This window comes from Mobula hypostoma, chromosome 14 (assembly GCF_963921235.1).
Source record: "Mobula hypostoma chromosome 14, sMobHyp1.1, whole genome shotgun sequence".
Lineage (NCBI taxonomy): Eukaryota > Metazoa > Chordata > Chondrichthyes > Myliobatiformes > Myliobatidae > Mobula > Mobula hypostoma.
In genome coordinates, this window is record NC_086110.1 from 58,175,590 (window position 1) to 58,187,455 (window position 11,866).

General features: G+C 38.4%; 1 protein-coding gene across 2 annotated transcripts; it reads right to left on the reverse strand.

Annotated features, from left to right (window-relative positions):
- Positions 1–3,131: 3,131 nt before the first annotated feature.
- LOC134356534 (forkhead box protein C2-like) lies at positions 3,132–10,034 on the reverse strand. Of its 2 annotated transcripts, none has more exons than XM_063067497.1 (2): positions 9,997–10,034; positions 3,132–5,697 (listed from the first exon to the last, which is right to left on the reverse strand). In XM_063067497.1, exon 2 carries the CDS (start codon positions 5,408–5,410, stop codon positions 3,992–3,994), a length of 1,419 nt encoding a protein of 472 aa, XP_062923567.1. In that variant the 5' UTR covers positions 5,411–5,697; positions 9,997–10,034; the 3' UTR covers positions 3,132–3,991. The 2 variants fall into 2 exon arrangements, with proteins under 2 accessions (XP_062923567.1, XP_062923566.1); XM_063067496.1 differs by lacking the exon at positions 9,997–10,034 and adding an exon at positions 8,084–8,262.
- Positions 10,035–11,866: the final 1,832 nt, after the last annotated feature.

Below are 11,866 nucleotides of genomic sequence, written 5' to 3' on the forward strand. Positions count from 1 at the left end.
TCCTTTCTCCATAACAAATGTTCTTTCCTAAATTGGTGACGTCATAGTCCTGCATTGCGATTTTGCCAATCTTTTGAAACGGCGGGTCTCTCTTTCCAGTGAAGGGACGGGGTTGGGGGGAGTGCTGGAGGAAGATTTTACCAATTTTACTTTTGGAGGACTAGCAGACTTTTGGAAGAAAGCGGTTAAGAAATTATTTCATTGCTCTAAATTATTTCTGTATTTGACTAATTAAATAAAGAGTAAACTATCAACAAAACGCTATCCACTTCCATTCAGTACAGGACATTATGATAACCAGCGCCCAAGTATTGACACTATAATTTGCAGATCAGTTTATGGCGTATTTGATTGACTTAGATGAAAAAAGGCTTAAATAAAAGTCTTAGCATATCACAAAGGAACATAAAACATTTATAAAAAGTTGATTTAGGCTTGAATCTAAAGTTGGTTTGTCATGAACCTCTGATATACACAGTATCAATTGCATTACCATGTGTTTCCTCTCGTAAAAATAAGTATACAATCCAATGTATAAAATTACACTGACGCTCATATTCGGCTGTTATCTCGGTCATGAACTATGCTGGCCCTTAAAGGCAGGTGGCCATCTAATCAATGTTGCGTGAAGAACAGGAATCATGAGCTTGCAGAAAATGCAAGCGATTACAATGTTGAAGCGAGGATTGTTTGTACCGTGCGAACACTGTGCCTGGGGAATAATGTCCAATCCACGGCGCTCTTATTGCCGCACAACTTTTGAAGTCATTAATGCACACACACTTCCACTGCACGAGTGGGTGTTTGTCAACCGATTTCTTTGAGAACGTTTGTAACCTCGGGAGGGGTAGTTGCCAGATACGAGGTAAAGAACTTTGTATTGAAACGAAAATAAAATTGCCAAATATCCTTGTGCTGAGAGCAGATGATTATACAGTAGGCACTCCTGTGTATAATGTTATTACAGACCTTTTACTAATAGTTTATATATCAAACTTGAAAAAAAGCTAATTCCTGTATTCAGATCACATTTGCCCATCAATCATTCTTAATGCACGGTCGGATAGTGCTCATTTTCTGTAAACAAAAATGGGAATTAATTGTTGATGCCCAGAAATAATGAAATGTTACAATTAAATCCAGAAGAAGGTAGAATCTGAACCGCTGCATTCGTAATTGACTATACGGTATTAGACTCCATACAATGGGAAAGCGGTGAGTGGGTTTTATCTGAGAGGGCCACCTTTGAGATTGACGCTAGGTGATGTTTGTATACAGATCGTTTACTAATCCAGGTTCAATGCTTATTGTTAGTGGAGGCTGAAATTACATTACTTAAAGACCTTTGGCATTTTAAGGCGTGTTGTATTGTACAAGCATCCACTTAGTCGTGATACAGAATTAAACGCAGTTCACTTTTAAGTTGATCTTTCTGTTAAGAATAGGTTATTTTAGGCATTGCCAAATTGCTTACTCTGTTCGATGTAATTATGCTGGGTTCAGTGTAGTAGTGTGCAAAAAAATGAAAAAAAATAATCTCATGTTGTCGAAAAGATGCAGGCGATTTCCATGCCTGGTTCTTGGCATGAAACTGCATGCGGAGTTGAAAGGCTTTATATATATATGTAAAGATATATATATATATATATATATATATATAGATAAATATATATATAGAGAGAGAGAGAAACAGAGGAATCGTTTATTCCAAATTTGAACTGGACATTTTAGTTTATTTGAATCATGCAAATCAATGGGATCCCAGAGCGCCAGACAGACTTCCGTTTTGATTACCCTGCGCCAGATGTTTGAGCATACTATTCGCAGCTGACTTTCAAGTATATTGTTAATGACAGGTGCAACTATCTACCGAGGCCATCAGTTGGTCCTGGATACTGTGCATCAGGAGATAGAACGGTCCGATTTGAAGCAGCGCCCGTATTTTTGTTGAGGAACGAGTTCATACATTCATTCTTACATGTCTTTTGGTCAATTATACCTCCGGCTTACTTCATGCACTTTCCAATAACTTTCATCAGGTCTAAACTTGCCAAAGTTAGCTTACAATAGAGCCTGCCGAATGAAAATTTGGCCATGGGCCTTCTTAGGGTTTTTGTATGACAGCTAATCCGCGTACTGCTTTTTTGATTAAATCGAGGGCTATTTTAGCAAACTACAATTTGTGGGATTAATAGTAAATTTCAAAGTAACAAACAAAATTTTGTAGACGTCTAACCTCAAACCTTCAAAAGTTTCCCCATGCAAACTTATTGTTGGTCTCAGGGTAAGATTGTCCGATTTTTGGAGGCTCAATGACTAAATTTATTCATGAAATAAAATGCACCATCTAGATTTCAGCTTTCAAGTGAGCTCCTGATAAACAATCAAACCGACTTTCTAGTCTATGCAAGTCTCGATCTTTTTATCGACAATGACAGCGGTTTTGTAGGGGTGACGAAATATGCACGAATTGGACTAAAAAAATGAACTTTGAAATAAGAAATACATGATAATCTGGTTGCCCGTGGATGGATTTTTGACGGATTTAATTTTTTTGTTCAATACCTTGTAAAGGATATAATAAGTATAACTAGATTGAAAATAATTCAGCAGATCAAATGTTCTTAATTGGTCAAATGCATAAGAAAATGCCCGCACTGTACAATACCCTACTAGGCTTATAACTGAAGTTGAATTTTATCAAAACAAGCAAGCGCCTTGAATTCAAATTTCAAAATACAATCAAGAGGGCAAGAAGTTGTCATTTAAACTGGGGACGAGAGCCAAAATAACCTCAGCTCCTTGTTTGTTTTGACTTGTTGGTCCTTAGTTGTGCCTTTTGATTTTTCAGTAAATTATAATTATGTATATTTAGTGTTCTGTATCTAAAGGAAGTTATTTGTCAACTTTAAAGCTTAACATTTTTCAATATAGGGATGATTTTCTGTAGGTAGTAACTTTGTCTTAAACTCACGCAGTTTATTCCTACGGGAGGCTAGTCCGCCAGCAATCAGAGTTAGTGTTAGTAGAAAATTGCAGAGAAATTGAGAACGTTGTGTTTTTACCAATAGCAAAATAGCATGCAATAGGTCAAAAAATGTCCACGACGCCACTCTAACATAAGGCAAAAAAACAATGCTGATTTATTGTGGGTTTTTTTTTCAGATAAATACAGCAATTAGATCAACTGAACTCGGAAAAGGAAGTGTTCTTAAAGCAACCACTACAATCCTCTCTCAGAAGGAGTGCTCACGGCATCAGGGCCTGGGTCACCAATACAGAACAATCACTTCTTTCTTTTAAAAAAAGAACTTTTCGAGGTTTAGAAAAATACTATGCATCCAATAAATTAGTTCTTTGGTTTGAAACGGAGCAAATATATCGTTGATAATAACGTAATAAAAATTACACTGTACAAAGCACACGGCTATAAAATTGAGGTTGAGTAACAGTTACGCTTTGGCACTTTACAAAGGCTGGGGACATTAATAAATCGACATCCAGTGAACGGAACTAAAATATATTAAATGGCTCTGTAACGTAGCCTCCATAGAAAATCGTACAATTTACATCAAATATAAACTTGCGTCAACACCAGACAAAATGTCAGGAGAGAAAAAAAATTAAGCATTTGAAAATGGAACGTGATGTTATTAAACATATACTGCACAAACAGAACAGAAAACGTATCACTAGAATATTGGTCCATTAAACAGTTTAAACCCTACACTTCGCACTTGCCATTTTGCTAACCTTTAATTATTCAAGTAGGCTTCACTTATTTAAAGATTTTTTAAAGCAACGACTGTCTTTAGAGGTCTCAAAATCCTCATTCACACTAACTACAAATTGACAACATCTTTGGCCACTTGCACCGCAGTTTTGGAAAGTCTCAGTCAATACTTTATACGCAGCTTTAAGTTGAGAATGCTGCTTTGTTTTCATTTCCCTACATATATATTTTAAAAAGATAGTTAGGTTGGTTTCTAAATCAATACTTATTGCAGTCGTAGGCGTATGGACCTGAATGACGGTATACTGACGGTGTTGATCGATAAGGGATTTGACAGCTTGTGTTCCCGCTCACCTGATGGTCACTGAGGGCTGAGCTCTCAATGCCGAGTCGGTGGGAGTTGAACATCTCCCGCACATTAGGGAAAGTCTGTTGCTGGCCGCCGAACGTGTGGCCGGGGAGGTGACTGAGATCTGCTCCGTGGTTCATATACCAGGAAGCCGCTTGTCCTGCGCCCCCGGCTTGCTGATGGTGGCTGGAGGTTAAGACTCCTTCCTGCGCCGTGCTGAGATTCATGGCGTTCAGCGAGGTACTGGTGCTCACGGAATGATCTGATATGGCATCATCCAGGCTGGTGGGCACCAACATATGATTGTTCCTGTCCCCCGCGTACAAACTCATGGTTCTCATACTGCAATGGTAGCTTCCACTCGAGTCTATATTTTGACTGCACGTTTGACTGTAGATAGATTGTGGCGTTTGAGCGTAATTTACCGGCAACGTGGAAACCATGCCAGTTCTGCTGGTGGGCACAGCTACTGGGTTAAGTTCTCCTTGAGGAGATGTCCTTAATGTCATAATATTTTCCACACTGAAGCCGGATAGGCTGTTGTTTGGGGGGTTGTGGTCAGGGATGGAACTTTCTGTGGAAACAGACGGCGTGGAGGCAACGCTTCTGGGACTGTCTTGCATCATACTGTTGTTGTCCGGGCTCTCTAAACTCTCGACTTTGGTGATGACAGGCATGCCGGGGGATACGGCTTCTTTTTTGACCACTACTTTTTTTTCCATATTGTCCTTGGAGGTGTCGGTCTGTGAAACGGGGGTCGGAATGCCTTTCTGGTCTTTCTGCTGGCGGTCTCGTTCTTCCTTATCCTTGATCGCGTCTTTTTTCTTAAATCTCCTCCTTCTCCGCAAAAAGCTGCCGTTCTCAAACATGTTGTAAGAATCTGGATCCAGCGTCCAGTAGCTCCCTTTACCGGGCTTTTTATCATCCCGTGGCACTTTAACAAAACACTCGTTCAGAGATAAGTTGTGGCGGATGCTATTCTGCCAGCCCTGTTTATTTTCACGGTAAAATGGAAAGCGATCCATGATAAACTGATAGATCCCATTGAGAGTAATTTTCTTATCAGGCGCGTTCTGGATTGCCATGGTTATCAGGGCGATGTAGCTGTAAGGAGGCTTTACCAGGTCTTTGGGAGCCGGCTGTTGGTGGTGATGGTAGGGTCCGTAAGTTCTCGCCATACCTGAAGAATACTGATCGTGCCCCGTGTACACGCTCATCGGGGTGGGCATGCTGCCATAACTGCCGGCGGCTCGATAATAATTTTGGTCGTTCAGATAAGGCACCACTCCTAGAGCATTAGGGTCTGACACTGGGTAACGCGCCTGCATCGTCGATGTTAAACGGGTTCGACACAAATTTCTGCTTGCAACTAGATTTTAGTAATAATCTTTATTGGTTGAAGGCGTGGATCCAATTTTAGTCCTTGATTAAGAGCGCGCCCGTAGATAGTCCTAAAGGTTTGGGGAAGTTTCAAAAACTTTCAAGCGAGCGAGGCTTTTACGGCAGGCAGACTCCGCCCATTCTGGAAACTTTAAACCAATCAAAATAGGAGTTGGGGAGAGTTACTACATGTTCATGCACGTAGGTGGCGTAATTTAAATCGAAACAGGTTTCACTGAAATAAAAAAAACAAAGTTAAACATTGTAAATAGTTTATGTATTAGTCTAGAATAGAATTTTTCGCACATGCATTTGAATCTTAATCGGAAAGTAATAAGTGACAAAGATTTTGGATTAAATGTAATTTATTGCATTGTCTTTCCACACTTACCTGGCACATGGCATTGAATATTTCCAACGAAATCACACAGGTTGCACTCCGCAAGTATATAACCAGCTGCGATTTTATTTAAATATGTATATATATATATATGTAATGTTATGTTCCCTAATTCTAAAACCATGTATTAACCAGGCCTTTGGCCAGTGGATTCTGTGAGGAGTTTACATCGTTCTCATCATTTTTATTCGAAATTAATTCCGATTTGGTTAATTAATAAAGGTCGCGATCCGACAAGGTGCAGATTCTGAGATCCCTCCTCAAGCTGCGAAGTCAAAGTTTTGCGATGGTTTACGTTTTACTTTAAGGTTACGTTACTTATTCTGAGGACGATCGAATCAAATGTGCAAGAACATGTACAAAATGGTTACAAAGGAAATTCTTGGGGGATCTACCTTTACACAGCAAATTTGTCTTAAACAGTTCGTAGCAACATACTGAAAGAAGCTCGTGGTGTGATTTTGTCACCAAACGGATAAACAAAGGAATGCGCGAAAAGCTGATCTAATTACAAAGGCGTGATCTCTATATTTTTATAACTTTTATATTTAAATCAGGAACACGAGCTCATATTTACTCAAGCAAGATATTGCATTTTAAAATAGAACAGATACGGTTTCATTATAACTGTCAATTCCAACGTAATTGTTAATCAAGACAATAGGATAAATCAGAACGCTAGTCCAAAATCTTCATTGCATTGAAATCTGCACACTGTTGTTAAGACAAAGTATATGTTTCCCGCTGGTCCATAAGCATACTGTGCGCATTCTATGAAATATTAAGCACTGCTACATTAAGCATTCAAACTTAAAGGGTAATTATAAACTCCAGTGGTCATTAATTCCGCAGTGCGAGAATGGAGTCACTTTCATGTATCCGCCGCTAAGCATTTTTATTTGCCATTTCACTATTTGATCTAACAGATTTAGCTTGCACAAAACAGAGTTTCCAACCGGGTAATAATCACACAGATAATTGACACACGTCCTATGGTCCCCATCACGTCTGGCGGAGTCTGATAACAGATTCTTTTATATACTGTCTTGTTGTTTTTCTTGCTTTCAGCTACAGATAGCTTTCCCCCAAACACACATTGCTGTAACTATTTTAAACATTATTTTCCGTTAACTTTCTCTTTAGTAAATTTCATACCAAAAAAAAACCTAAAACAAGTAAACTAGAAACAAGTGAAAGTCGAATTCGAGCAGCCTGGAAACATTGAGGTTTAATTCAGCAAGGAAAAATAATTGTGACAATTAAATTTTAATTAACAATTAGAATAAAATAATTATGTGCGTGAGTAATTAGTGGCTGGCGAGGTTAAGAAATTGTTCGAATGCTTGAGGAAATGGCTGGAATTTGGTTCAATGATACACCTTTGTAAGGAAAGGATCTCACTATTTTATTTGCTAGTGTCATTGTCATAAGTGAACATATAACATGTAGTCTTATAGCTTTGTGTTAAAAATTTCGGTAAGAACCCGAGGAACCGGAGAAAAGACGCACCAAAAGAAAAGAAAAGTTTGCTTAAAATAAAATAAACGATGAGAAAGAAATGTATTTGTCTTTAGTCATTATTAAAGGAAAGAAATAAAGTTACTAAAACACATAGATTGCTGTCAATGGATATAGTCCTGGGAATCATTCTACCAAATGTATCATGAATATCGACCTACGTAACTGAGACGATGAAGGATACCAATGGACACATTATTTTGCTTGTGTGCTGAGATTATATTTCGGTGACCGCCTGCATGGAATATACTTAACAATTTATCTGAACAAGGTTTCAACGGTGAATCGCTTACCTCACTCTTAGACGGGGCTCCCTCTTTAATTTTTTTTTGATCTGTCATTGCAGTCTGGTTAGAACTAACACCTTGAAATCCATCAACAAGTATTATGTCTCCGCGTTTTATTATGGCTGTGCTGCTTTTAATGTCAGTACCAACTGAGAGATGCATGGTTCGGTGGCAGTAAACAGCAATGTGTTGCAAAAATCTTCGGTAGCAATGAGCTACGTGTAGATAAGGTCAGATTTTCCCTTGAATGGGACCCTGGCTGTTCTATTGTGTCTAGACTCTTTGCCAAGCCAATAATAGCTGAAATTACGAATCTATCCTCCTTAATAGAGGAATGCTACTGAATATTCACAGGAACAGTAACTTTCCCAATGCAGATATAATCTACAAATCGTTTTCTACACGAGTTAACGTACCTATAAAAGTGAAGATTCCATTGGCAGAATTTAATGCTCTGCTCAAGGATTCCGCATATTCAAAGGATAGAATTTCTTTTTAGAAATTGCATATATTGTGAAACAATATTCGTGACAAAAACTTCAATACACTGTCAATGACGTCGAGAATCACTGGGATTGTTTTTGGGCGATTACATTGATTTCCACTGAGGCGTTATCTCCTGAGTCTGGCACTGAACTAAATCGACAATCTAACTGTGCAAGTCAATGCTTTACCCGCCGCCGGTCCAAACTGCAAGAAAGGTTTAACGAGAACGCCAACTGGTTATGCCCACTTGTTTGCAGTAGTCCTTTCATTCTCTATTTATTGCTGCCCTCTAGTGATGACATTTGCTGATGCAAGTTCGCCAATGTTCCTATTCAAAAGAATAGTTCCATATATATACCTTTATCTGAATCGATTAGCATAAATAGAACTATTTACTTGCTACTTTGTAATTTTTTTCGTTGCTTATAGTAATTTTAAATCGTTATCTTAATTTTATTTCAATTCGTATATAATGTAGATGACTCGAATTAACACCACTAACACTTAGCTGCATGCAACCTTTAAAATCTGAAATTGAGCGGAAAAATAATTGCCCAACTAAGTTTACTTAAAAATATTAGTAATATAGAGCAATGCATTCATGTGATGGTGCTGTCGGTTGAAAGATAAATCGATAGGAAATTTGCACTGATAGTTCACATTTTAATCTGTTTCAATTTACCATTATAGTTTTGGAAGTGGAAAGGGAGCTAGGAATATTATTTAGGACTTTAGAATGGAAAGGCAGCGGAGGCGATTAACCGGCTTCGTTCGGGTGGAATTGACAATTCTGACTTCTGTGCAAGGTCAGTTTTAATAGACGAAAAAGTCGGAAAGGACTCAAACATAGACACCTTGGATCCGCCTGGGATTTGGCTCCAAACTTAGTTGTTTAAAAGCTAACAATATACATTAGAAATCGAGTCTTAAAGTAAAAACGATACCCGATTAAAAAAAATAACGGATTCATTAAACATCAACCCAAAATATGCAAACGTGCTTCGTTATTTGATTCATTATTACCATAACCACAAAGAGTAGTCAGTTGTGTACTTTGCATAACGGCGTTTTCTATCGAACGCTTGAGCACTTGTTCTACATTTTAAAGGTTTTTTTTTGGACATTTCGTACTCAAATTGCTTAAAAATCGAGGCGACGTGCAAATGAAATGGCTGGTATTCCGGAGTGAAGTGCGAGGAAGTATTTAGGTGAAGTGAAGAGGGATCTGTGTTCAGCTCTCTCGCTGTCGGATTTCTTGACGTATCCGTCTACTAATTGTTTAAGTACCAAAGTGTAGTTTTTAATTTGAATATTTATCTAAAAAATAATGCTTCCACCGAACAGATAGAAGCAATTAACTAGCAGGGCTGACTACTCCTCTTCTGAGGTCACGAAATGTGTGCATGCAAGCATATATAGTGTGGTGAAAATAATGTGTTGGTCTAATGTGTGGACACCGAGGGGGGAGAAAACGACTCCGCGGACGAAGTGTTACTTGTCCCATCGCTTTAGAATCACCCGCCGATGATCAAAATTGAACAAACGATGAAGTAAAAGAGTTTTCTAAAGTATCAGGTGTTACATCCCTGAACCAGAATATATATCATGCAATCAGACTACTGAGTTGTGGAGTGGGGATGGAGGATGATAACAAACTGAACGCGATTTTCCTCCAGCTAACCTTGCGTTGTTTCATATCGAATGGATTGCAATTACACCGGGCAGCAGTTTAAATCAAAGATATTTTAGGTCAATTAAGATCACATTATATACATACAATCAATGTATATGAGCTATATTATGTATTTATATTTAGTGTGCTTTATATTATTGTGTTCTTTACCTTCTCGCATTTTTTCTTGTGCTGTGTCAGATTCAGAGTAACAATTATTTCGTTCTCCTTTACACTTGTGTACTGGAAATGACATTAAACAATCTTGAATCTTGAATCTTGAATCTTGCGATGCATCAATGATAATGGGGAGGGGACATAGAAATGTCACAGCAAAAGGACAGTTCAGCAAATCATCGATTCGATCCCTCATTTCATCGTCGTGGGACAAGCCCTAAACCAAACGAAATGAATAAAATCTAAGTTCAGTTTGTGTGCTGTAGCTTGTCGTCAACCCAGTTTTAATTTTAAAGTTGTTATCGTTTAAACGGGTTAACTGACAGTTTGCTTCTTTAATATTTTAGAGTCAAAACTTTTCCCATTTCACCCTTGTATTTATTATGAAGAGCTACTTTCATGAGATTTGCAAGCATTTTCATATTTCCTAATGAACTTGTCCACAGTTTTTTTGTTGGAGAGACCCCGCTACTCATCAAAAGGAAATGGAGCGTTAATCTTCAGATTGCAGAATAATCACCTCTAATTGCAGATTCCATTGTAAAGAAAATTTATGACTGCACAGCAGGAAAGAGGGAAAAGATTTACTGCAGTAAGGTGAAAAGGATTTTTGAAATAGCCCAATCATTAAAACGAAGAGGATGGAACCACTGATTAAGAGATAGCGATTTTCAAGTACACAGAGGGCAAGAATAGCTCAGCAGGAAGCTGCCTACTTCTCAGAGTATTCTTTTGCCTCCAGCCATGCAGTCAAAACTTTATATATTTCCCTTTCCACTGACTTGCAGGGGAGTGTGGATGGGGGTAGGGTGCTGATGCTTATAACTTCAATTTTGAAAGGAAAACTAGATTGTTTTGTGACGGAGGAAAAGACAACAAACCCGAAATTTGCCAATAACTTATAGGGTGCTCAGAAAGATATGAATGTTGTTCAGTAATTCCAGAGTTATTTTTACCTGGCATGTATTCAAAGCCTTTTTGATTTTTTTTCTCTCTGTTAGTTAGGATTCAGGCAAGACAAGTTAACAATGTAACTTTTGTTTCTCTTGTTAAGCTACATTCCTGGAAATAGTAATATTTGCTAAACTATTAAGTTTAAACACATTTCACTATATAACAGCAACTATACCCCTAACAGCAATTCATTGATTGCAAGGTGCTTTAGAACAAGGATATGATGAAATGTTAAATAAGCACAGGCTTATTACAAATTCAATTCCAAGTTGATTCAAAGACAAACAGGCTTCAAACTGCCAGGAAATGTAGAGACGGCTTGACCCAAAGGCAGAGCAGAGGAAGTACATTAGCAGTAAACAACATTTTACTAATAAAGTGCAAATAACAAGCCACAAGGGGCCTCAGAACAAAAGAGAATAGATACTTAAGGCTTCAAGGTAACAAGGCAACTGAAGGCTAGGGGTGTCTGGTTGAGCCTGGCTGATTTGATGGGTGAACAAAAGATTGTGGCTGAGAGCAGGGTTTAAGTAGGCTGCAGGTGACTCCTGTTAGCTAGATGGAGTCTGGAAGGTACCTGCCTGTGCAGGAAGCCTTCAGTCTGAGAAGCATTTGGTCAATGTCAAAAGGGTCATAAAGTCATTGGGTATTCCAGAAGAGAAGGGCTGACCTAGTCCACAGCAACCAATTAATCTACCTCATCCCATCAACCTGCATCCGGACCATAGCCCTCCAGACCTCTTCTTTTCACATATCTATCCACATTTCTTTTCAATGTTGAAATCGAACCCGAATCCATCATTTCTTCTGGCAGCTCCACACTCTCACCAACCTCTGAGAGAAGAAGTACCCCCTCATTTCCCTCTTAAATATTTCACCTTTCACTCTTAACTCATGACCTCTACTTCTA

Bases quoted from the DNA above. Each gene is read 5' to 3' on its own strand.
- LOC134356534 (XM_063067497.1), bottom strand. From the start codon at position 5,410: ATGCAGGCGCGTTACCCAGTGTCAGACCCTAATGCTCTAGGAGTGGTG.